We start from the raw sequence: 27,779 nt of genomic DNA, 5'->3' as shown, positions 1-27,779 counted from the left end.
ACACACACACACACACACACACTTTCTTATGTTTCCTTTAGAAATGAATGTGAATCATGTTTGTGTTTTATAGTGTGGATCATTGTGGAGAGTTCAGAATGACAGCAGGATTACACAAATGTAGGTCTACACACACAATCATTTAGTGATTTATTGTTGATTTGTGTCATTTAGTGAAATGTTTCTCTTCTTGTGTTCAGATGCCTGTGATCTCACACTGGATCCAAACACAGCAAACACTCGACTCATTCTGTCTGATGAGAACAGGACAGTGACGTGTGTGGAAGAGCATCAGCCGTATCCTGATCATCCAGAGAGATTTGATGGAGTTCTTCCTCAGGTTCTGTGTGGAGAGAGTCTGACTGGACGCTGTTACTGGGAGGCTGAATGGAGCGGAGCAGGTGCTGGTATATCAGTGTCATATAAAGGAATCAGCAGGAAAGGAGGGAGAGAGAAAGTGTTTGGATGTAATTACAAATCCTGGAGTCTGTCCTGCTATAATAACAGATTCTCTGTTTGGCACAATATGAACAGCACTGTTATTCCTGTCATCTCTTCATCCTCTAAGAGAGCAGGAGTGTATGTGGACGTGTCGGCCGGCACTCTGTCCTTCTACAGTGTCTCTGACACACACACACTCACACACTTACACACACTCAACACCACATTCACTGAACCCCTCTATGCTGGATTTGGGCTTGATTTTAACTCCTCAGTGTCTCTGTGTGACATTAAACAGCGTCCTGAGAGAAACAACAGTGATACACACACAACCGGGTGAGTGAAATACACTGTGTCTTAGTGAAGGATTTTTCCAGACTGAATAATAGTTCAATCCTCTGTTCTTCATACATCACTAGATGCACCATATTGGGTTTGTGCTGATACTCCATATCAGTCCCTCCAGGATTTCGCGATTTTTTTGTGTGATTTTTGCGATCAAAATGACTGATTTTGTGGTGGTAATTTCCAGAAATTTGCGAAAAAATTTGCGATTTTTATATTTTATAATTAGGACATCACATTTACATTAATAGTATTATGTCAGATGCACAATAGTCATACATGACACAAATCACAAACAAAATGCATAAAACTTGTTTATTTTGGTCTAATCAAATTCTCATCAAATGAAAAACTTTTGAAACAACCTATGGGCAATTTTTTTTACCTGACCTATGTAAATATTAACAGCAGGTGTAGTAATCAGGCATGTGATTGGCAAAGGACAAAAAAGCAGGAAAATATACTGAAATCCAATCAGGCAATCATACATTTCACAATTTTATATTTATATATGAATGTCAAGAATTCAGAAGTGTGTATATTTATATAGCCTACACTACACTACACAGAAATAACATACAATTAAATTATGCTTATTTTAAATGTATTGTGCAGGCTAGGTATACAAAAATATAGGCTTTTAATAATCTTTCAGTGCGCAAAACCATGAAAATATGAAACGCTTCAAAACAGAGCGCACAAAGCGCGTATGCGCATCGCGGGCGCAGAATGATGTGCTCAAAGCAACATGGACATAGTGTGCAGCGCTGCACAAGTGCGCATTTATAAGTTCACGGCACAAAGCGAAGAAATGTCGAGCGCACAAATCCTAGTGTCTATCTGTCCAACAGTTTATTGATCATTTGTATCTTCACAGTTTTAAATTCCAGTTATTGTGCGTGTGATACCGAGTCCTTGTGATGTGTGTGATCTAACAGGCACACGGTAGCGCGAGTCGTTTAAAAACAGCAACAAACTCCAACAAAATAAAGTGATTTTATGCAAATACACAGCCTTTTCTCTACAGATCAAGCATTATAATGTGAATATCATATTGGAGAGAGTTTTACCGTGCATGTATGCTGCTGTAACCGGACGAGGCGCGCGCGCTGTTTGAATAATGAATGGAGAATGATTGACAGCCGCAAAGGAGGGAAAACGAGTTTTCGTAAACTTTAATGATGTAAATAGACTTCTGTCCCTCACATTAAGCTATGAAATAGGCTTCAGATGAATTTGTCACCCAAAAAAAAAGCGGGAGGCGCCGAAAAGCGCGCTGTTTGCATCCCTGTACTTGGAAAGGAAGGAAAAATGCATCTCTTTGCCATCTGTAACCATGGTGACGTGCCGCCCGGTGTGGCCCTGTTGCACGGGGACGGCGATTGGGGTTTAAATGCGTTTTACATTACAGGCTTCAGTCAATCGAGGAAAAGGAGTTTACCCTTTCCCCGCAACATCTGTATCCACGTAAAAATGCATTGAAACTTTAATTAAACTAGAGATATTTCAATTGGGTGATTATAATTTAATGTTTTGTGAGGTATTTTTCATTTTTGTGATTATTTTGCGGTTAAATTAGGAATTATGCAGGATCGCAAAAAAATGCGACAATTTGTTGATTTTGCGTTGTATTCAGCGATCGCGGAATCGCGAAAAACTGGAGGGACTGCCATATGCTGATATTTTACAACATGTTTTGGCCAGTAGGCTACCAATAAATACATATTTTCCTTTGTTTTGAAACAACACAGAGTCTCTCCTGTGCAGAGACTATAAACACATTATTCTTCATTTTAGTTAGTTTAGAGCTAAATCTATTTCTTCTTCAGTTTCAGAGTTGTGAGGTCTCTGTGAATAGGGCTTAAGACTGATTTACTGGTATTTCTCAAAAGCTCCTGATCACACACAATCTCTAAACTGTAATTTGCTATTAATTTTCTGTAATTTTCTAGCTGTAGTGTGATCTTATTTTCTATTAATATTCCTGCAGATGAGGAATGAGACAAAATAGTCAAATTCACTCAGTATTACTTGATCTATTCCAGCACTTCCTCAATTACAATCAAGCACAATTAACTGTAGACAGTTGTGTTGTTAGCAGTAAAACAGTCCAGTTCTTTATAGTCAAACTCATTTATTATGTTTGATAATGAAGATTTCTGTCCATCCCAGACTGCTGATGGTCTTTATCTGTCCACCTCTGTGAAAATATCCACAGTTAAAAACACTGATTTATAGAAGACTTGACACATTATTCAGCTTGAGCTTATTGATGGAGAATATAGAGTTCATGTTGGCTAGTTAAACATAAACATAACTGGACAATTATGTGTGAATTAAACTCTCATTATAGTATATATGTGTTTGTTATATTAGATTGTTCGTTATTAGTGAGTGACATCACAGGTGTCAGTCGCAGCATACTAGCTTTATATTTTCTCTCTGTCAAACTGCCTGTCAAAAATTGTTTTTATAATTGTTTTAAACTGTTTGTATGTTGTTGGTTTTGAATTGTTAGTAATACTTTACAATAAGGTCCCATTAGTTAACATTCGTTAATGCATTAACTGTATTTGTTAACGTTAGTTAGTCAACTGTTCATTGTTAGTTCATGTTAGTTCAGGTCCATTAAATAATATTGACAGATACAACTTTTAATTTTAATAATGTATTATTAAACATTGAAAATAACATTAACTGAGATTAATAAAACCAGCTGACTCTTTGCCTCTGCCTTCTTCTGGTTCTTCACAGGTTCACAAATGAACTTGATCTGATTCGTCCTAAGAGAGACGAGCCGCGTCTGAATAATGAGGAAGGTAAATCACAGTTTTTTTATAACCATTGGCCAGATCTAATTCAGGGTGTTACAAATGTCCAGATCATTGCAGATAAACTCTGTCAGCAGAAACTTATTCATGAGGAACAATATTCAGAAATCACACATGACAGTTTAGCCAGTCAGAAGAGCGTGAGAAAGGTCTGTGATATTATACTGTAACGCTGAGGTTGAAGCAGAAGCAGAATCCAGATCCACATGCAGCATACTTTATAAAATAAACTCAAAACTTCACAGATGCAGACATAGACTCAGGACCAAGACTCTGGAACAGAACAACATACAAAGTCAAGAACCCACAAACACTGACACAAGACACAGGGTTTAAGTACAGAGGCAAACAAGCTAAACAATATAACAAGGGGCTGTGGTTAACCCTCTGGGGTCTGATGGTTTTTCTGGGCCCTGGAGGTGTTCTGACATGCTCTGACATTTGTGGTTATTTCTGTTACTTGTGACATTTTCATGGCTAAAGTCTGATTGCACTGTATTCAGCACAAACTCTGCTACAATAATATATCAGCAGCATGTATGTAAAAGTTTGTAGTTTTGAGATGACATTTATGCGTGGTTTGTGAAAATACAAAAAGAAATTCTCATTGAAATAAGGCCATGAAACCCATACTGATTATTTCTTCACAAGACTTTTGAAAATTGTATCACGGAGCCTAGAATATTTGCTCTAAAACTATGTGAAAATCGCCCTGACTGCTCATTCAGATAAGACAATATATTGATTTAAAATTTGTAAGACGTGTTTTGTGTGAGAAAGCTTTATGCGGGAGGTGTGATCACCTCATTAATATGTAAGCCTTTTCACACCTGAGAAAGACAAAGACCCTCCCCTAACGGCCCTATTAGGAGCTATCAGGCCCTATCATTCTGAGAAACCTTGCACAAAGAATGAGGAGATTTAAAAAAGAATGGCTTTTTGATTGTTTGGATTTATTTACAACAGAACATAATCCAAAGATACACAACAAATGACAAAAAAGCACTTATTGAACACACTGATCCAAAAACAGAGACCTTTGTGCCATTCCTAAAAAACATTGTACATACCTTTCATTTCCAAGCTGTTTGATTTTCACTTTACCATGTTCATGTACAGAGACTCATGTGAATGTTGAAGTCAGCAGGACTCAGTGGCATCTGGGCCCTGAAAAAAAATAAATAAAGTGAACATACTGATATCAAGAGAAAGGCCTGCACGATTTTGGGAATACATTTTTGATTTTTCTGGTTAAAATTGCTTTTTAAAATTCACAGAATACACACACACACACACACACACACACACACAAATGTTTCCAACAATATATAATATAATGAACACCAGGTTTGTTGTGCCTTGTAGGCATAGGCTATGCGCAGTGCTGCATAAAATAATAATAACAATAACCAATAGCAGCCTATAAATCTTCCAAAAGATTTCAGTAACAACTAAGCTAGAGAAAAATATATTGATTATCATATGTTACTTCAAATGTTTCCATTTTTTTATGATGATATGAAATGAGATAATAGTAAAAACATGAAGCCGTTTGGTCCGTTTTGCTTTTCAAACGCGATCGCGCTCCAATATGAAACATTATGGTTACCATATCTACGTTTGAGCAGATATCCACAAACACAGTAACGTCTCCGGTTACTTAACTGTAACCTTGTTCCCTGAGAAAGCGCATTGGGAACATATTTTATCGTGACCAGCTGTGAATATTGTGTATAACACGTCAATGAAATTGACCCGGAGGTAATATAGCCTCGGTCGGTGACATCATCGGCGCGCCCCCGCGACACAAGGCTATAAGTAGATGAGCCACAGGTGCATCGTCAGGATATTTTGTCTGAAGAGCAGTCCTGGGACATCTTCAGCACGGCAAAGTAGCGCAGCATCTCGTTCCGCTTTCTCAGGGAACAAGGTTACAGTTAAGTAACCGGAGACGTTCCCTTTCGAAAGCTACAATCGATGCTGCGCTGCTCAGCGCATTGGGAACGAGAATACCCACGCCGCCGTGCTTGAAAATGTCTGGACCCCCACGGTTGTGCAGGTGTGTTTCACAAGAACGCAAGAAGGCCTAGACATTAGCTTGTGATGTCGACTCAAGGACATGAGAGCCCGGAGTGGCATGAACATCCAAACTATAAAATCTTATTAACGTGTGCGGAGAGGACCAACCTGCCGCATCACAAACAAACTGCAAGGGGCACCTCTTGCCAAAGCACTAGAGGAGGCGACCCCTCTGGTGGAGTGAGCCCTTAGACCCGTTGGCGAAACTTGGCCGCGCGCCTCATAGGCAAGAGCAATAGCATCCCTGACCCAATGTGACATGGTCTGCTTAGTGGCAGCAGCCATCGGTTGTGGCCCCCATAACAGGTGAAAAGTCGCTCTGACAGGTGGACGTAGGCCTGAAGAGCACGGACTGGACATAGTCTATGAGATCTCTCCTGTTCCGGCGTCGTGAACGGCGGAGAGCAGAAGGCCTCAAGCGTGACAGGATATACAGTCGAAAAAGGCACCTTAGGCAGGTAATCAGGATGAGGATGCAAAATCACTTTCACCATTCCTGGGGCAAAGTTTAAACAGGGTGGCGAAATCGACAGAGCCTGCATATCCCCAATTCTTTCAAAGAAGTTATTGCCATAAGAAAAAACATCTTAGAGTTAGAAGTTTGTCAGACGCTGATTCTAGAGGTTCAAAAGGAGTCTCAACCAGACCCTCTAGGACTAAAGCTAAGTCCCATGATAGGATCTTGGTTTTATGAGAGGCCTCAGTCGCCATGAATGACCTGAACGAACAGAGGATGTCTCCCGAGTGGCACCCTGTCAACCAAGGCATGGCAAGCTGAAAGAGCGGCCACATAAACCTTGAGAGTGGCGGGTCATGTGCCTGATGATAATATTTCCTGCAGGAATTCCAGAACTGAAGCAATCTGGCAGTTGACCGGATCTGCATTATGACACACCACCTTTCAAAGACACTCCATTTGTTGACATAACTCTTTTTAGTGAAGGAAGCACTAGCACTGAGAATGGTCTCAACAACAACAGGCGAAAAGCCCAGTGCCCCTCAGTTGGTACCCATCAGGGGCCAAACATGAAGGTTCCAGAGGTTGGGCCTGGGATGGAATATCGTGCCCTCCGTCTGAGACAGAAGGTCCCTCCTCTCCGGAATAGTCCAAGGCGAGCCGTTGAGGAGAGATACTATCTCGGAGAACCAAACTCTGGCTAGAACTCCTAGGAGCAGAGAAACTGGAGGAAAACGCATACATGCACATTCTATGCCATGTGTGCGCCATCGCATCCAGACCCAGGGGCTGGGTGATTCAGAGAAAAGTAGAGGGAACATTGCGCTTTCTGATAAGAGGCGAAGAGGTCCACCTCTGCTTCGTATCCAAATCTGTTTGACTACTTCTGGGTGGAGTTTCCATTCCCCTCTCAGTAGTTTCTGTCTGAACAGTAAATCCGCTCCCACATTCAGGTGCCCTGAGATGTACACTGCCCTGAGTGACAGGAACTTTTCCTGGGCCCAGAGAAAGATGTGCCCCGCTATTCTGTTCAGATTGCGTGAGCACAAACTTCCCTGGTGATTATGTGAGAGACTGCCGCTGTGCCGCACTAGGACATGACAGTCTCTCAACTGAGGGAGAGAGTATTTCAGGGCCAAAAATACAGTCATCAGCTTGAAGCAGTTGATGCCCCTCATTCCCCTTGAGCTGGACGACCACTTAAGACCGCTCCCCAGCCCATCAGGGAGGTGTCTGCCGTTAGCATTCTGCGACAGCAAGACACACCTAAAGTGGGACCCAAAGCAAGGAACCGGGGTCTGAACCACATAGAAAGGGAACGAAGCCGCAGCGCGTAACCCTTACCATAAACATGGATTTTAGAAAGTGCACGAAGCGTTCAGCGCGTGACTCACCATAAACATGGATTTTAGAAGGGACACGAAGCACTCAGCGAGTGTTCTTGCCTTTATTTGCCCTTGGGGATTGTAGTTGAAATCCCCCGTTTTGAGCCACAACTAAAATGGTCTCATGCGCAAAAGGCCCAGAGGAATCATTGTGGAAGCAGCTGCCATGAGACCTATGTAATGTCCTGACCTAGCTAGATGTTGCTTAGGATGTTAAAATTGGTCCTGACACGAGCGGGAGACAATTATGCCCGATGGTGACAGAGTCTCATTTAACCCCAAACATGTTACCCTCAGGGTGGGAGAGAGAACGCCCTTGGCGTTGACCTCAGCCCCCTAGAGATAACATGGCTAGGTCGAATGGAAGGACCCAATATTGGTAAACTTTGCCACCAAAAGCAAACTTGGGAACCTCCTGTGTTGTAGCAATATTCTATATGAAAATATACGTCCTTCAGATCGATCATGACAAATCAAACGTGATGTTGAATTTACGACACGATCGTCTTTACAGTTAACATCTTGAACTTGAGTGCTTTAACTGTACGGTTTAAGCCTTGAAGATCGAAGATTTGACACAACCCCCCATCCTTTTTGGGGACCAGGAAGTATCTGCTGTAATAGCCTCACTCTCTCTCTGGAAGAGGAACATGTTCTATGGCCTCTTTGCTCAGCAGAGATTGTAGCTCTTGTGACAGTACATGCGCCAGTTCCGGTCTCACGGAAGTGAATACCACGCCGTTGAAACGCGGAGGACGATTAATAAATTGGATTCTATCCTATTTGTACTGTACTTAATACCCAAATAGAAAAACCTGGCAGAAGTTTCCACGCTGCCAGACTCTCTGAGAGTGGTATCAACTTAACACTTCCTTTTGAGGGGATGTTAGATGTTCCGTGTCCTGGATGACAGCAGAAAAGCAACAGAACATCTAACATTTCGCTGGAAACCGCTGCTCCCCGAATCACCAGAGGTGGCAAGGAAGTACAGTGGTTTCGTGAGAGTGTCAGGTAGGAGCTGTTTGATTTACATGTCTCGTCCCGTAGGGGCACACCCCCACAGAACTGGGACAAAACAACCCTCAGGATTTTGTCTTAGGTCTATTATGCAGCTGCTGAGTACAACGAGCCGGTCCCCAGTTTTCACGAGGGGGAGCGCAACTCGTTACACTCTGCTTTTGAACCCTCCTAAAATGATGATGAGCAAAAAGAAGAGAAGAAAATGTCTCTTCAGACTGGCCCATCATCGTATAACCACACACCCCTGCACCCATGATAGTCTTAATACGTCAAGGGCACAAAGATGCACGAAGAATAAGGTTTTCCCATGACCGAGTTAACGTCATGGAGATCCTCACGGAGGGCAGTCTAGCTGTAATCCGACCATCACACAAGTCACCACCTCGAGAACCTCTCAAACGTTTTAACATAACGAGAGATGTGTTCGGAGGCAGCTTTAATTCCTCAGAATTAAATGTGTCCGGAAAACAGCCAGACAATATTATATTATATATAATACATACATATATATATATATAATTATATTATATAAATATTATATATATAAATATAAATATCAGTTCCTCAGCAATAAACACATCCCAATCAGACAAGCAAACACGGTCTGGATGAGAGGCTGTGTTTAAATCTTTCATAAGATCAACCTGGTATGCCTTTAACACGGCCATGGTGTACAACGCAGTACCAGCCTAACCGCTGAAAATGCATCTGATAATGTGATCCCAGGGGAGAGATAGCCCGCGAGCGTCTCTCCAAACGGAGGCAATATCATATAATCGCGTGCCCTCGCACCTGCGATAGTAGAATGGCTCGATGTCGAGGACACAAGACATAAATATTTACAATCTTTATTTATTTATAGACTGTGTTTTATGTGACTCTTTTTGTTGTGATCAGATCAATCTGGTCACTGCACGAGCGATCGCCACAAACGATCTCCTTTTATCATCACGGGAGAAACGCTCGGAGGCGACAAACCCATGAGATTCAATGTCCTTTGCCCGAGCCGAAGAAGCACCGAGGCACGCTTCGGTAGTCAGGCAAAAGGACATCGCGATCTGGAGAGAGAGCGAGCGAGCGATAGGGAACCACCGTCTCTCGCTTCTCAGCCAGATCGCACGCGAGCCCCACAATCATTATGGGCGCTACCCCTTTGAAATAAGCAAAGCGAACGCGAAGCACTTTAACTGTGAACATTCCACAGTGCTCGCAATCACCATGCTCAAATGCAAGGCCAGCATGTTCTTTCCCAAACAAAGCAAGCAGTAAGTGTGTGTATCCAGTTCTGACATGGGATGGGAGCATGGAGGAACACAACACTTATTGTTTTGTTGGCTCATTTCTCCTCTTTTTTTACTTTTTAAACTCTTTGATGTGCGAGAGAGAAAAAGGCTTGAGAAATGAGAAATTTTCTGCACACTGCCTGAATAAACTAACTCCTAGCAAAGATCTGTAGCAGATAAAAGGTAGAGAGAGAGTTTTGACGTTCACACATGCACAGTAATGGTCTGAAGACAAAAGACCTGACGATGCACCTGTGGCTCATCTACTTATAGCCTTGTGTCGCGGGGGCGCGCCGATGACGTCACCGACCGAGGCTATATTACCTCCGGGTCAATTTCATTGACGTGTTATACACAATATTCACAGCTGGTCACGATAAAATATGTTCCCAATGCGCTGAGCAGCGCAGCATCGATTGTAGCTTTCGAAAGGGAACAGTAAACACGGGTCTAAATATTATAATATTCACCATATATCTAGCAACAGTTCAACTGCAATGTGAAGTTTATGCAACAATAACTAACTAATAATTAAGAATTTCTTACCTTACATCTTTCTTGTCTTCAAAACGCGTTCTTCTTCTTCTGAGGTAATTCCAATGTAAGCTCATGGCGCGTCTTTCAAACTCGACGAAAAGCAGAGACTTGTGAAGTGTTTTGGTGTTTTGTTTTTGAGGTAACGAACGCGTTCGCGTTCCATGTGGAGATTTGCATGTGGATATCTTTTGCGCGAGTGGGCGTGTTCAAATTAAAAATAATTAGGAAGCGTTTGAGAAGCTGGACATCTTGTTGGTTTTATACAAATTACTTAAACAGAGAATATTTGTTTTCAGTTTGAATCTGATCATTTAAAAGTACACACTTAAATGTTTATAAAGGTATATGGCTCATAAATGTGTGACAAGTATTCGCTGAGTTTTGTTTCAGTTTATAGACGTGCTCAAGAAAAGAAAGTTCACTGCGACGGAGAGGCAGAAAGCACACCCTGTTTATATTCTTTATTTTACAAAAGCACAATGTTTTGATTTGATTGTAAGTGGACACATACACAAGTAAAAATATCACAGATTATTTTTTTATATTTCTTTTTTCTGTATGACCATAAATGACGGAGTAATTTAAGTTTATAGTGCTACAATGTGAAGAAAGTCCGGCAAAACGCACCGGCGCGTTTGCCGACCTCAGAGGGTTAAAAAACTTCTCATGATTCATTAATCCCGATAAAAACATATAAAATCTGTAATAGTAAAAGTTTTCCAGATAGCTCTACATGTAATGCCAGATATTTCATATGCAAGCATGTCAGCCAATCACAGCAGTGGGCAACAACACTGAAGTCTCACAGCAGACACACCCCTTCAAACTGAGTGTTCAAATCAGAGGATGAAATCAGGCTAGGAAATATGCCTTTTATTTCTAAATTATAACAAATTTTTATCTAAAAAACATACTAACATTATAAGAGCACCCCAGGAAACATTATAAAATCATAAAATAATCCATTCTACGGCACCTTTAAGTTTACTCTTCTCTAGTTCATTGGAGGAGTAATCTTTATAAGAGTTTATTACACGGCTCTGTGGAATACGTGATTCTGATTGGTCAATCACGCCATCCAGCGGTATGGTATTCCCAGATAACAACAGAGAACAGAAACAGAGACTCATCCGAGTCACTAAAGTCAGCAGCGCTCTACGCCTGCTAGGAACGAGTTTTACTTTGTGAAATTTGGTGAGCTGATAAAATATTTAAACTCAGTCAAATCAATATTTTGTGTACAGTTAATTATGCCATCTAGTATCGTGGATTCGCTCTCTGTTGTTTCATACAAACGCAGCTGTTGCCATCGTGACTATTGTTTTGTACACTGTTGGATTATTAGATACAAACAGGTACGATTTTAAAACTGTTAAAATACTAATATAGAATACTGTTTATTACTTACTGCATAACTAATAAGAATTACTGAAGAACTAATAGTTAATTAGCATCTGCTCTTGTGAGTCTTGTTTTGTGTGAAACATGACAGGGGATTAGGGATGAATATAAACTGTGCCGCTTTGGCGCATTCCACACAAATTCACGTTTTTTTCATAATTAATGTAATCGATTACATCAACACATCGTTCTTCTGAGTAGTTCTATGCAACTTAATTTACTAATTGTATTCCTTTTTGTAGGGAGGTGGTAAAACTTCGGCTTGCGTACTGTTGTAAAATGGATATTACAATTAATGAGCTATGGCAAGTTCATAGGAGGAGCTAAAATATATCTACATAATACACACACAATAATTTTACAACATTATTTAGCTCAAATAATTAATTTAGATCATGTAAATGTGTTATTCAGTCCTTCCATGGCAACATATAATGTTTTTGCACCTCTGACTACTAATTGTACTATACTCGTAAAAACCTTTTTCTTTAAATCTTGTTTCCTGCTTTGTGTGTGACTCGCTGAAAAATCACTGACTGTTCAACAAGAGTTTGGATGAGATGCCTCTAAGAGACGAGACCTGATCTAACCCTAATATTTGAATACTCCGAATCATGTGTTTAGAGTGAAAAATACTGAAGATCTTTTTCTTTTTGTCCTGCAGAAGTGAATCAGCGAAGGAATGTGGCGTCTGTTAAAGAGCAGCTTGAGAACTCTCTGAGGGATCTAGGAAAAAATGACCTGAAGCGCTTTCAGTGGTACTTGAGGAATCATGAGCATATTCCAAAGTCTGAAATGGAGAATGCAGATGTCTTTGACACAGTGGACACGATGGTGGCACGTTCAGGACCAGAAGAAGCTGTGAAGATCACAGTGAACATCCTGAGGAAGATGAACCAGAATTATCTGGCCGATCAGCTAGAGAACAAACACAAGGAAGGTAATGTTTAAACATTACATTTAAATGTTTTCTTTCATTGTAAGGAGTGATTGTTTAGTACTGTGATGGATTCAAAGTGAAAAATGAAGTCATTGTTAAACTCAAATGTTTCTCTTTCCTCAGCTGATGTGTTTGTGTAATCTGATGTGTCATCTTTCTCTCACAGCTCGGACTGAGGGCAATATGAAGGCTTCTTCCACTTGCTGATTCAAAACAGATCAAGGGTAAATAATGATCAGTCTGTACCTGGAAATACATATTTATCCCATAATCATATTCAAGTCTTGAACTTAATCCCATGTAGTTACAAGAGAAAATAACTGCAAGCATTAGTTAGAACAAGAGTTCGTTAAAAGCATAATTAAAGCTACTTTACAGTAATGAAGTGAGCATGCGCGAAGGCTAGGCATGCCGGATAACGCCAGTCTCCGACAAATTCGACAAAAACTGTGGTAATAAATAACATTCTGATCTAGCATGAAATTTGTTTAAAGCCTGAGGTTCGTCGTATGCTATGCCCCCAAAGAAGAGAAAAGCACAAAGCACGGAGAAGTGGACCTCGCTCAGCAGGTGATCGCTACAGACATGACAGCTAAAGAGGCTAACATGGAAGAATTAACCTCTCTGATTCGCAGGATAATGCGAGAGGAACTCGATGAGGCGATTAATAGACTACAACCGCAGCTTAATGCTGTTAAGGAGCAGGTGCTTGGCTGTGCTACAAAAATTGGTGAAATTGAGGCTTCATTGTGTAGCTTCGACAGCCGTATAACCAAACTGGAGGGCGTAAATGAAAGTTTACGTAAAGATAATGATGAACTTAAGGAGAAAACTGAGCGCTTGGAGAGTCATAATCGTAAATATAATGTCCGTGTTATGGGCCTGACCTCTGATGTTGAGAAGGGAAATCCTACAAGTTATATGTCTCAACTGCTAAAAGAGTTGTTCAGTGATAAGCTCCAGCTCGAGCCAGGGGTGGAGGTGGCGCATCGTGTTGGATCTAAGAGTAAAACTGGACAACGGGTAATGATAGTAAGACTGCAGAGGCTGGTGGTGAGAGATGAGATTGTGCGGATTGCGAAAGAAGAAAGGGTGCTAGAGGTTCGCGGAATGAAACTTCGCTTCTTTCCAGATATTTCGACGGAGATGGCTAAAATACTGGCAAGTTTTCAGGATGTGAGGAAGAAACTATGGAGTGCGGGAGTTAAGCATGGCATAATTCACCCTGCCACCTTGATTCTGACTTTCAGAGGAGATATGAAAAAGTTTTCCAACCATTTAGCTGCAGAGACATATCTAAAGACAGTCATAGAGCCTGAGCTGGACAAACAAGACATGGAAGAGGCTCGATAAGAGGTAGCAGGAAGAATTTTGAGACTGTAGAACGGAATGTTCCATAATAACCAAATGATTATAAGTTTGTTTATGTACCCGTTACCGCAGAGTTATGTGAAAATAATTTATGTTTATGTCTGGAGATGGCGCGGCTGCCAATTGGTTTTGCTTATAAATGTTGACAAGTGGGGTGTGCATGAGTGTGGGCGTGTGTGTGTGTGTATGTTTGTATGTTGTTTTGGTTGTTTGTATGTTTCTATGTGGGTTTGTCTGTATGCTTTTCTGTTAGACGGCATTTATGGTTGTTGTACAGCTCTACTATTGACAGATGTTCAATCAGATACAATGGTTATGGTTAAAGATAGATTAATTAATAAAGGGTTACGCATAGCACATTTAAATGTCTGTAGTCTGAGAAATAAGGTTCAGGATATTTCGGAAACTCTAATAAATAATAATTGGCATATTCTGGCAATATCAGAAACACATTTAGAAACAAATATGGACAATTCGTTATTGCTTATAAATGGGTACAATCTGTATAGATATGATAGAAATGCATATGGTGGTGGGGTTGCAATTTACGTTCAAAATCAAATACCTGCAAAAATTAGAAATGATTTTGGTTTTGTGGGTGTAGAAGCATTGTGGTTACAAGTACAGTTACCACATCTTCGGCCTGTCCTAATTGGTGTTTGTTATCGACCACCTAATGTACCTATAGTTTATTTAGATAAGATTTGTTCTATGTTAGACAAAGTTTGTGATACAAAATATGAAATATATTTTTTAGGAGATTTGAATATTGATTGGCATTTGAATAATTGTTCGTTAAAAAATAAGTTGTTTTCATTAACAGAGATCTGTAATTTATCACAAGTTGTTAAAAAATCAACTAGACTTTCTTATAGATCTGATGGCACAAAAATAGCTACATGTATTGATCTAATTTTTACAAATGCCGCAGACTTATGTTCAAAAGCAATTTCTATGCCGGTAGGTTTTAGTGATCACAATTTAGTTTCAATTAATAGGAAAACTAAGGTTCCCAAATCAGGGCAGAAAATGATTGTTAAAAGGATATTTAAACATTTTAATGAAAATGAATATTGTGAAGAAGTCAGAAATGTTGATTGGTCAAAGATATTAGTTGAGGATGATTCTGATAGAGCTTTAGAGGCTTTTATTAGTTCAATAATGCCAATCATGGATAAATATGCGCCATTGAGACGAATGACTGTGAGAACCATTGCTGCTCCTTGGGTAGATTTAGAACTTTAGGAGCACATAAAGCTGAGAAATGAATTAAAGGCTGAAGCAATCGCATCAGGCAACAGTATCCAGTGGAATAAGTATAGGAAATTAAGAAATTATGTTACTAAACTAAACAGAACAAAAAAAATAATAATTATTATGAAAATAAGATTAAAGAGGCAAAATCTGATAGTAATAAAATTTGGAGTATGCTTAATACAATAATGGGGAGAAAAGCTGAAATAGTGCCATCTTTTATTGAAGTTGACGGATCCTTTTTGACTAAACCCAGTGATATTGCAAATCATTTAAGTTCTTATTTCAAGAATAAAGTTTTAACTTTAAGACAAGGTATGAATCTGAAACAAAAAAAAGTTATTTAAATAATAGAACAATATGTAATAAAATAATGGGAAATAAAGCATGCAAATTTGACTTTGAAAGAGTAAGTACTACTACAGTTGAGAATTTATTTAAAGTAATGAAAGAGAAACAATCAGGTGCTGATAACCTTGATGCAAAATTATTCAAATTAGTAGCTGATGTGATTGCTATGCCTATAAGTTATATAATAAATCTAAGTTTAGAGAAAGGCATTTGTCCTACTAGTTGGAAAGTCGCTAAAATTATGCCACTTATAAAGAATAATAAGGAACCACTGTCGGGAAAAAATAGTAGACCTACTGTATTAGTATTTTACCCATTCTGAGTAAGATTTCGGAAAGAATTGTTTATGAACAAATCAGTATGTATTTTAGTATAAATTATTTAATTTCTGTTTATCAGCATGCATATAGGAAGGAACATTCTACAACAACAGCTTTGGCTCAGATAACTGAGGACTGGATAAAATATATTGAAAATAAAAAGATTGTTGGAACAGTATTGTTAGATCTGAGTGCTGCTTTTGATGTACTTGATCATGAAATTTTGTTGGAAAAGTTACTCTGTTATGGTTTTGAAAAATCTGCTATTAAAAGTTATCTTGCCAATAGGGAATTTACTGTAACATTTAATGGGAGTAATTCTGATATACAGACACTTGATTGTGGTGTGCCACAAGGGAGTTGCCTTGGGCCACTTTTATTTTCTATCTTTACAAATGATCTGCCTGTTGTTTTAGAGAATTCCACCATGGCTCTATATGCAGATGATTCTACAATTTATACGTCCGCGCAAACCCTTGTTGAACTTAATACAATTTTACAAGTTGAACTGAAACTAATTGAAAATTGGATTAGGGACAATAAAATGGTGATTAATGCAGGGAAAAGTAAATGTATGGTGTTGGGATCCAAGTATTTGTTAAAAGATCCGCCTGTGTTGAGTCTGACTGTGGGGGGTATTGTAATAGAACAGGTTACTGAGGTAAAGCTACTCGGTGTGACTGTTGACAGTTTGTTAAATTGGAATAGTCATATAAATCAAATATTATTGAAAATGGGCAGGAGTCTGGCAGTTGTTAAGCATTGTAGAAAATTTATTCCAAATCGAGTGATGAAAATACTAGTAGAATCATTAGTTTTATCACATTTGGATTATTGTTCAATTATTTGGTCAAGTACAACTGAAATGAATTTAAGAAAATTACAAGTTGCTCAAAATAAAGCAGCTCGGGTAGATTTAAGTTGCCCTTTCAGGACAAGTGTTAGAGAATTGAATACTAGGTTAGTTTGGCTAAGTGTAAAAAGTAGGATTAATTATTGTATTGTTAATTTTGTTAGAAAAATTATTGTTACAAAAATGCCAGAAATACTATACAGCAGACTGTCTTTTTTTTAGTGCTGTGCATCAATATTCCACTCGTCAGTCAACAGAGAGTCGCTTTTTGTTACCTCCGTGTCGAACTAACCTTATGCAAAGGACAGTGCTGTATAGAGCAATGGTGGCATGGAATTCTCTTCCGCAGTTTTTGATTTTGGGAATGAATGCAATGACTTTTCGTAAAAGATTAAGACTTTATTTATTTACATTAGAATAATTGTTATTATTTATATTTGTTGCTTTTTTGATATGAATGGTTGAAGAGAGGGAAAACATTGTGAAAATTATTAACCCTATAGCAGTATAGCTGTAACTGTGTACTGTGATAATGAATAATGTAGAGCTGTTGTTTTATTGTTTTATTTTTAGTACGTTGCTGTATTGTTATGTATGAATGTGTGCACTCCATTTTTGTCTGTATAATGTATTGTTTTATGTTATAAGAATATTTTTTTGTTGAAGTCTATAGACCCCAGGAAGAATAGCTACTGCTTTTTCAGCCGCTAATGGGGAACTTAATAAACTAAACTAAACTAAACTTGTGTAAAACAATGGCTTATAACTTTTAACCAATGTGTGACACTGTCACCAAATTTGTATTGTCAGAACATGATTTCTCTGAATGCTTTAATACAGCGTATACACTACCAACTTTAGGCCCAATTTTCACTGGCCGGCAGTTTTCTGGAGCTCGCAGAAAAAAGCCGAAATCTGAGACAAATTGGTGCTCGTTCGTGCATAGTGTGAATTATCAAAGACGCGATCCAAGAGAAGTGCCGACGCATCGTGGATGACCATGAAACATTTAGTAGGATAAATATCTGGAATTGTCTACTATTTAAGTTTTGCAGTGTGAAATGTGTTTTGACTGGAAATGGCATTGACGACCTACAGCCAATGAGAGAGCAGGAAACAGTGCAAGGGAAATTTCACAAGGAGTTGTCGTCTCCCCAACCATTCTCTCCTCCATAGTCTTGCTTTTCTTTTTTTTGTTTTTCACTGCATATCAGCACACAGCTAACCTGGATCGCAAGTTTCTTGCAGACCAACATTTTTCAGTTCATATTCCAGTCTTGCGGTAGAATTCATCAAGCCCATATTGTGATCTTATGTCATTCCCTGTATCACTTCTCACGCATGCATTCATTGCATGCATTCGCAAAGCGTACATTGATTATCTTCACTGCATGTATATTTATAACAAAACAAAATATAAAACAACTCTTGTTTACATTTTAAAAAATAATAAACATAGGTATCTTTACTGTAATAAAATGAAATATGACAGTCACCAAATTTGTATTGTCAGAACATGATTTCTCTGAATGCTTTAATGCAGCGTATACACTACCAACTTTAGGCCCAATTTTCACTGGCCGGCAGTTTTCTGGAGCTCGCAGAAAAAAGCCGAAATCTGAGACAAATTGGTGCTCGTTCGTGCATAGTGTGAATTATCAAAGACGCGATCCAAGAGAAGTGCCGACGCATCGTGGATGACCATGAAACATTTAGTAGGATAAATATCTGGAATTGTCTACTATTTAAGTTTTGCAGTGTGAAATGTGTTTTGACTGGAAATGGCATTGACGACCTACAGCCAATGAGAGAGCAGGAAACAGTGCAAGGGAAATTTCACAAGGAGTTGTCGTCTCCCCAACCATTCTCTCCTCCATAGTCTTGCTTTTCTTTTTTTTGTTTTTCACTGCATATCAGCACACAGCTAACCTGGATCGCAAGTTTCTTGCAGACCAACATTTTTCAGTTCATATTCCAGTCTTGCGGTAGAATTCATCAAGCCCATATTGTGATCTTATGTCATTCCCTGTATCACTTCTCACGCATGCATTCATTGCATGCATTCGCAAAGCGTACATTGATTATCTTCACTGCATGTATATTTATAACAAAACAAAATATAAAACAACTCTTGTTTACATTTTAAAAAATAATAAACATAGGTATCTTTACTGTAATAAAATGAAATATGACATAAAACACAACCCTGCCCCTGTCCCAAATGGCGCACTCCGGACTTGAGGACTTCCTCAGAGTCCTAACTTTGGTTAGTGCAGACCTATAGGGCCCATTTGAACTAAGATTACAATTTTAACACATAATGAAAATGTGCATGAGTTTCAGATGAATTTACAGGTTTCAATATTCATACTATGTTTACATATGACTCAGTAAAGCCCTGACATTCGGTTCTATTTATTTAATGAATCATAATGTGATCATATTATTCAACACGCTATCATTCTGTTTGAGACATCAACCACTGGTCGATGATCATAATGTTTGTATAAACTGTGGGTAACAACTGGTAAAATGTACATCTAGGTCATAAAAACTGTAATATTTTCTTCTCAGCCATGTTAACAATTGTCCGTGAGCGAAATCTCCTCCCATCCGTTGTCTGATTGGCCTTTCGCAAGGATTCCTGGGGAGTTAAAATGTGTGAGGCCTGCATCCATGCGTGCTTTGCGGAAGACCGCTTCAAGGGTACAAAGGGGGCGCTGCTGAGCACACTTCAGAGCCTTAAAATGCTGAAATGGAACGGCCTACGGACTCGTAGACTCAGCGAGCACGCGCAATTTAAGTCCACGAGACCGAAAGTCCACATGAAGTGCACCATTTGGGACAGGGCCCCTGTCTTTAAAAAAAAAAAAAAAAAGTTTTTATTATCAATAATAGCCATTAAAAAAGTATAAGTAAATGGTATAAGAAGCTATATAGGAAATAAAGCAACCAATTCAGTCAAATGTACAAAACAGCGCTCTAGTAGGCTACAATGGTAAAGTTAAATAGCCTAAATATATAAAGTTATTCATTTTGCCTATAGCAAAAAAAGATTTGCCAATAGATTCATAAGACCAAAGATTGCCCATTAAATATAGACAAGACGAATTATATCTCATGTTTAACCACTATAAGAGACATCAGAGCCAGCGGCAAACGTCAGAAGGACTAGCCGAGGATAGGATGTTCCAGGTTAATGTTAATGAACGCTGATCGCCTGGATCTCACAACTCCTAAAACATCAGATCAAATTTTCAAATAGGCGCTATCTTTATATACAGTGAGGAAAATAAGTATTTGAACACCCTGCTATTTTGCAAGTTCTCCCACTTGGAAATCATGGAGGGGTCTGAAATTGTCATCGTAGGTGCATGTCCACTGTGAGAGACATAATCAAAAAAAAAAAAAAAAAATCCAGAAATCACAATATATGATTTTTTAACTATTTATTTGTATGATACAACTGCAAATAAGTATTTGAACACCTGTCTATCAGCTAGAATTCTGACCCTCAAAGACCTGTTAGTCTGCCTTTAAAATGTCCACCTCCACTCCATTTATTATCCTAAATTAGATGCACCTGTTTGAGGTCGTTAGCTGCATAAAGACACCTGTCCACCCCATACAATCAGTAAGAATCCAACTACTAACATGGCCAAGACCAAAGAGCTGTCCAAAGACACTAGAGACAAAATTGTACACCTCCACAAGGCTGGAAAGGGCTACGGGGAAATTGCCAAGCAGCTTGGTGAAAAAAGGTCCACTGTTGGAGCAATCATTTGAAAATGGAAGAAGCAATCCTAAAGCCCTTGATTGCCGAGTTCACGCGCATAGGTTTAGTTACCTATGATCACGCGCGTGAACTCGGCAATCGATTACTTTGGACTTCAACCGAAAACAGGATGTAAACACAGGTATTTGCGCTGGCTTAAATAACATCATTTTTATACATATCTTTCACATCTACTGCAGTCAGATTCACTCGTGTTCACTCAGAAGGAATCACTCACATTTTCTGTGCACTTGTAATGACACATCAAGGATGTTAAAGGGACACTTCACCCATTTGCATTAAGCTTTGCATTGTTAGAAACCCAGTCATACTATTGAATGGTCATGCAACATTTTTTCATTTTCCCCCGAGACGAGAGAAATCTGTATTTACCTCTTTACACTTCCTCCTACAATGACGCAAAAATCGTCATTTTGCGTCATTGTAGGAGGAAGTGTAAGAGGGGGGGATTTCTGTTAAGACTACAAGCACTAGATCCACCCTTTCAAACCCGCCCATAGGGGGTTGGACCTAATGCGCTAACAGACCTATCACAGATCAGTGCGAGTGCGTTTGATTTCAATGGCAGAAACCTGCAGAAAACAGAAAGCTGAGTAGTAGGGGTTACCATACTCTATTTCCCGGACATGTCCGGCCGTCGAGATCGACAAAAATGTCCGGGATTCAGCTTTTGCTTTCTGCGGTCGCCATCCATTGTTTACATGCTCACCTTTTGTTTCAATCTAACTGAATTCACCCCGATTGGTGAATCTGAATGTAATGTTTACATGAATGCTAAACAAGTGATCGGTTGATTTGCGTTTTAACATTGCTAAGAAAATACCCGCACCTCCGTGAGAGATAGCCCATGAGACCGGTGCATCTCACAGGCGCGCTCATCAGTAATCACAGTAATACAGGGAGCAGGACGAGGCTAGCGCCGCGGGAGAAAGACGCGAGGCCGGTGGCGTGATCGGTTGAAAGACGCGAGGCCGGTGGCGTGATCGGTTGATGTGTGTTTTACCATTGCTAAGAAAATACCTGCTCCTCCGTGCGAGATACGAGAACAGTGCCTCACAGGTGTCGGTCGTCAGTAATCACACCACCGGCCTCGCGCCGTTCTCCCGCGCCCCTCAGCCTCATCCTGCTCGCCACAGTAAACATGATGAATGGCGACTGTAGAACGCAAAAGCCGAATCCCAGACATTTTGGGCAAACTCGTCACGGAGACTCACTCGTAGCCTAGCCTTGCCTTGATGTTTTTGTTTTCAACTGCGCAGCGCTGTCTTACCGGTAGGCGTGGCTTGGGAGTGGCCTTGTAGGGCAGCGAAGCAAGTGCATTGAGTTGTTGTCTTTCATCCACATAAGCCAAAAAAACATTTTCTGGCTTTTCTCAGTCTAGAAAGCTCCAAATTCAAAAATAATTTCACATTTCTTCTACATAAATGACCCACTTTCAATACACATTCATGTCTCCACGGGTGAAATGACCCTTTAAGAGGCTAAAAGCAGGTTTAGTACTTGCCCCATTGAAGTCAACAGGGTGCAAATTTTAAAAAGAGGATAACACGGTGTAGGCAACACCGATTTTTGTCGTTGTTCTCTGTATTGACAGCACTCCAAATGTACAAAAAAATGAGCTCAATGTTAAAATTGACCGGAGTTCTCCTTTAAGTTTGCCATTGACCATTTGGATGATCCGGAGGAGTCATGGCAGAAAGTCATGTGGTCAGATGAGACCAAAATAGAACTTTTTGGTCATAATTCCACTAAACGTGTTTGGAGGAAGAAGAATGATGAGTACCATCCCAAGAACACCATCCCTACTGTGAAGCATGGGGGTGGTAGCATCATGCTTTGGGGGTGTTTTTCTGCACATGGGACAGGGCGACTGCACTGTATTAAGGAGAGGATGACCGGGGCCATGTATTGCGAGATTTTGGGGAACAACCTCCTTCCCTCAGTTAGAGCATTGAAGATGGGTCGAGGCTGGGTCTTCCAACATGACAATGACCCGAAGCACACAGCCAGGATAACCAAGGAGTGGCTCTGTAAGGGGCTATTTACACCTGGCCACTTCATGTGTTTTCTCAGATCGGATTGCTATCTGATTTATCAAAACGATTCCATTTACACCTGGTCACATAAATGTGTTTTTGCGAAACGGATTTAAATCCGATCTTCAATTCCCGCGCTATATGCAGATTTAACGGAGTGCACGTCACGAAAGCAACAGATATGAGCTGCATTTTTTTGATCATCAGCTAAAATTTCGAAATCAAAGACCGCGACAAGAGAGAGCAGTAACAGCCCTGGTGGTAAGATCATTTCGTTTCTTTAATTTTAATGATGATGATTGTGTGTTAAGCGTCTGCGACTTACTTTCACTTTGATTTGCGATAGTTTGCACGTTGGATTAATGAATAGATGCTCTGCTCATCTGTTCCAATAGCGTCGTCATATCTGGCTATAACATTACATATAGCCTATAACACGCTCTCACACGTTTATTTTTTATCATTTTTGGGAGGAGTACAATTTACATATGTGGTTTCAACAACCAGATGCATTTACACTTGTCCAGTTTCGTCTGGAATGCGGCCCAGACCACCTCCTGAAGTGGTTTGAGCGATCGGATTCAAATCCGTCTCGAATGCGTTTCGGAGGGCATTTACACCTGGTCTTTTAACGATCGGATAGCTATCCGATCTGAGAAAACGCATGAAGTGGACAGGTGTAAACAGCCCCTAAGAAGCATATCAAGGTTCTGGCGTGGCCTAGCCAGTCTCCAGACCTAAACCCAATAGAGAATCTTTGGAGGGAGCTCAAACTCCGTGTTTCTCAGCGACAGCCCAGAAACCTGACTGATCTAGAGAAGATCTGTGTGGAGGAGTGGGCCAAAATCCCTCCTGCAGTGTGTGCAAACCTGGTGAAAAACTACAGGAAACGTTTGACCTCTGTAATTGCAAACAAAGGCTACTGTACCAAATATTAACATTGATTTTCTCAGGTGTTCAAATACTTATTTGCAGCTGTATCATACAAATAAATAGTTAAAAAATCATACATTGTGATTTCTGGATTTTTTTTTTTTTAGATTATGTCTCTCACAGTGGACATGCACCTACGATGACAATTTCAGACCTCTACATGATTTCTAAGTGGGAGAACTTGCAAAATAGCAGGGTGATCAAATACTTATTTTCCTCACTGTATATTATCCACAGATTTGAGCTTTAAACAACTACATTCTCACCTGAAAAACTCTTAAAACTACATTTTGTGACACAATAACTGTAGTATTTTTAAATTACACAGGTTTTCTCATCCGCTATTGGTGCTTGCTGGTTGGAGCTAGATGCATTCTGGGATACCTGGCTGTCTCAAGTCAACAAAAGTCACCTTTCGATGCATCCTGGGTAAAAGGGGCGGAGCGAGAACACATCTGAGGATTTAAACTGTATTAGCTAGATGTGAACTTTGAATTGGAACAGATGATGTTTCAAGTCCACAAGAACACAAGTACAGACAAGAACGCATATTGAGAAACGGCCCAACTTTGATCAAACTCTCCTGCCTGTAACTTTCTACAGTAGTAATCCTAAAGCCCTTGATTAGCGAGTTCACATGTGTTTAATTAGAGCTGGAGCTAAACTCTGCAGGAAAGAGGAACTCAAGGAACAGAGTTGGGAACTCCTGCTCTAGGACCAATTAGGAAAAAGTAGGTTTAAAAAAATAATAAACCAAGTGATTGAGACTGCACAGACCAAGGCATTTCAATTACGTTACAAGCTGTTGTCCCTTATGGAACGAAAAAATATTTCCATATATTTCTGATCAATATATTAAATGGTTTAAATATACTGAAAAAAAAAAAAGAAATGGTATATAATTTTACAGCGTCTCTGACACTCACACACTCACACACATTCAACACCACATTCACTGAAGCCCTCTGTGCTGGATTAGGGTTTATTATAACTCATCAGTGTCTCTGAGGGACATTAAAGATTGAGTGTATTTAAAAATATATATATATAGGCCATAGATTTTTCCTGCCTTTCATGTTTCAGTTGTATCGAATACTTGCTAGATTTGGTCTTAACTTTGTACCCTCCTTTACGAAAAATTAGTTTATTCAAGTATGCTATTAGTATACTTCTTTTAAACTAAAAATAAGAAAGTATACTTTTTATATACTTCTCAGAAATATACTTAAAATTGCACTTAAGTATATTTGACTTATACTGACAGAAAAGTCTAAGTATATTCGGCCTTTACTTGTACTCTATCTTTTGTTCAAGATATATTTATAAGTATAATTAAAGCTACACTGTGTAATTTTTTAAGTTGATTCTTAGCAAAAAACACTTAGTTCTTTCAAAATTATATGTGCTCATTCATGTGTAATTACTTCCACCAACTAATCAAGCATTCTCGTAAGCGTAGAATCTGCCATTCAGAATACATTCGAGTGAGCGAGCCATGTTGCGCCTCCATCTTGAAAATACATTAGCCAGAGAGGGACATCTCTGTAAATTCAAGCTTCGCCTTTCGAGCTTTTACTCAGTGACACCGTGACGAATGCGAGGGGAGATTACTCATAATACGGCCGCCGTTGGAGTTAAAACGCCCTCGGAATGGGAGGGGCTAGAAAGTAATATTCAGTTGGTAGTCATATACAATTTTACCTCTGGATGGGAGAAAATCTTACAGAGTGTAGCTTTAAGACTTCTAAGTATACTTAGCTTGTAGTTGTTTCCACTTTAGATAGAGTAGCCTATTAAATACTTTTAAAGATAGTCTTAAAAACTTACATGAAAACTTTCAATTATACTTGCAGTAAACTACAAGTTCAGTAGTTTTATACTGAGAGTATACTTGAAAGTGTCCTTTCATAAACTAAAAAATGTACTACAAGTATTAAAATAGTAAACTTATAAGTTCACTTGTAGTACAGATGCAGTACAAATGAGAAATGTAGTTGTGAACTGTGAGTTTTGCACTTAAAGTTTACTACTGTTACACTTATAGTACACTTAAAAGTACACTTTTATATACTAAAAAGTGGGTCAATGTAGTCCCATGCAGTATTGAAACAGTTCACTTTCAAGTTTACTACAAGTACATTGATATTAGTATACTTACTACATAAAGTGTACTTAAAAATATACTTGATTTCTACTGAAGTATACAGTACTTCATAAAATGAACTTGAAGTATACATATTTTCCGTAAGGGCTGTCTGTGCATAAAACACTCTCTCTCACTCTTTCATTCTGCCTCTCTCTGTGCTCCAGGTTCTCTAACCTCGAGAAGCATCGGGAGAATGATCTTCAAATGAGAGAGGAGGATCAAACACTGCAACAACTGAGAAAGACACGCTGCGTCTGAATAGTGAGGCAGATAAAGCATCATTCTTAAATAACTGGCCAGATCTCATTCTGAGAGTTAAATATATTGGGAACGTTGCAGATGAACTGCTTCATCATAAAATAATGAATTACTGTGAAAGCTGAATTCATCTCGATTCTTCAGAAAGAGGAGCGTTAACTTTTAGATCATTGGTCTGATTCTCCACCGTGAGCTCGGGCTGTGTGTGTGTGTAAAACTGCAGAGATCATTGGTCTGATTCTCCACCGTGAGCTCAAGCTGTGTGTGTGTGTAAAACTGATTAAAATCCCCAGAGCTGCATGCTTTCCTCTGGCTGATTGTTCTGACATTTGTCGCTGGTACTGATGTCTCAGTAGTTAAACATGATAATTTATTTGGGTATATCTAACAGACAATATTTTGTCTCATCTATGATTTTTTGTCTTGGGCCAGGTTTTATAACTTTATATTTTTATCTTTAACATTGTACTAGAGTGCCGCTGCCTTTGTACTGTTAAACTCAATGGTTTGCTTGTGTTTATTTCCTATTGTATTCACTTATTTTGTAGCCGGCGTAGGCATTTTATGCTAAGTATACTACAAATGTATTTACATATTGATGTACTTAATATAAATATCGTGCCATTGCACTTAAAAAGTCCACTAAATTCAAACACCTTATTTTGGACTTAATGTACTTTAGTTATCCGGAAACAGTGCTGAGGTTCAACTAGACACTTGAAACATGAAACTGTCAGACTGTAGATTCCAGCTTACTCCTAGACTGCGCTGGAGAGGTAAAGGGTCAACACCTAGTACTAGATCCTTTAGATCGTTAGCTCTGTCGTTTGCAGGAAATGCCTCCATAACTGAACTTCTGTTCGATGCTAATTTATGCAGTCTGAGGTTTGATTCTGCTAGCATCTCTCTAGTTCTCTGCAAGAGACTGACTGCTTCAGCTTCAGAAGACACTGAGGTGAGTCCATCATCCACATAGAAGTTTCTCAAGACAAACTGTTTTGGATCTTCTCCATACTCTTTTTCACCTTGATCAGCTGTTTGTTTTAGACCGTAGATCGCTTTTGCTGGAGATGGACTGTTTCCGAAAACCAGTACTTTCATTCTGAACTCCACAATGTCTTTGGTGGTATCATTATCTTTGTACCATAAAAACCTTAAGTAGTTTCGGTGGTCCTCTCTAACTACAAAAGAATAAAACATCTGTTGTATATCAGCTGTAATCGCAACTTGTTCTTTGCGAAAACGCAGTAACACACCCAAAAGTGTGTTATTCAGATCAGGGCCACTAAGCAGTACGTCATTCAATGAGATGCCTTGATACTGAGCACTTGAATCAAAGACCACTCTGATTTGCCCAGGCTTTTGGGGATGGTAAACACCAAAGGTTGGTAAATACCGACACTCCTCATCTTGGTTTAATGGAGGTGCTGGTTCTGCTTGATCACTGTCGAAGATCTTTTGCATGAAATTAACGAAGTGATTCTTCATTTCAGCATTTTTCTGAAAGGAACGATGCAAAGAAAGGAGATGTTTTTGTGCCAGCTCTCTGTTATTCGGTAGTCGACGATGGGGCGAACGAAATGGTAGTGGAGCAACCCAGTGGTTTGTTTCATCAATATACATTTCTTTTTCCATTATTTGAAGGAATTCACTGTCTTCAATGGACAGAGCAGGTTTGTCATCATTAGGAGTTCTGACGAACACATTATCATCTAAACTCTGTTTTGCATGTGGGAGTGCCT

The 27,779-nt window shown here is 39.4% G+C and overlaps 1 protein-coding gene across 1 annotated transcript; it reads left to right on the top strand.

Annotated features, from left to right (window-relative positions):
* LOC308688897 (stonustoxin subunit alpha-like) lies at positions 1-26,141 on the top strand. The gene is made up of 7 exons (XM_081362334.1): positions 1-120; positions 201-619; positions 740-777; positions 3,541-3,605; positions 12,444-12,719; positions 12,886-12,943; positions 25,944-26,141. Exons 1-6 carry the CDS (start codon positions 57-59, stop codon positions 12,924-12,926), a joined length of 903 nt encoding a protein of 300 aa, XP_081218460.1. The 5' UTR covers positions 1-56; the 3' UTR covers positions 12,927-12,943; positions 25,944-26,141.
* Positions 26,142-27,779: the final 1,638 nt, after the last annotated feature.

This window comes from Scardinius erythrophthalmus, assembly GCF_964197995.2.
Source record: "Scardinius erythrophthalmus genome assembly, chromosome: 3".
In the NCBI taxonomy this organism is placed as follows: Eukaryota; Metazoa; Chordata; class Actinopteri; order Cypriniformes; family Leuciscidae; genus Scardinius; species Scardinius erythrophthalmus.
The sequence above is the reverse complement of the archived record's forward strand: the minus strand, read 5'-3'. Positions and strand labels throughout refer to the sequence as shown.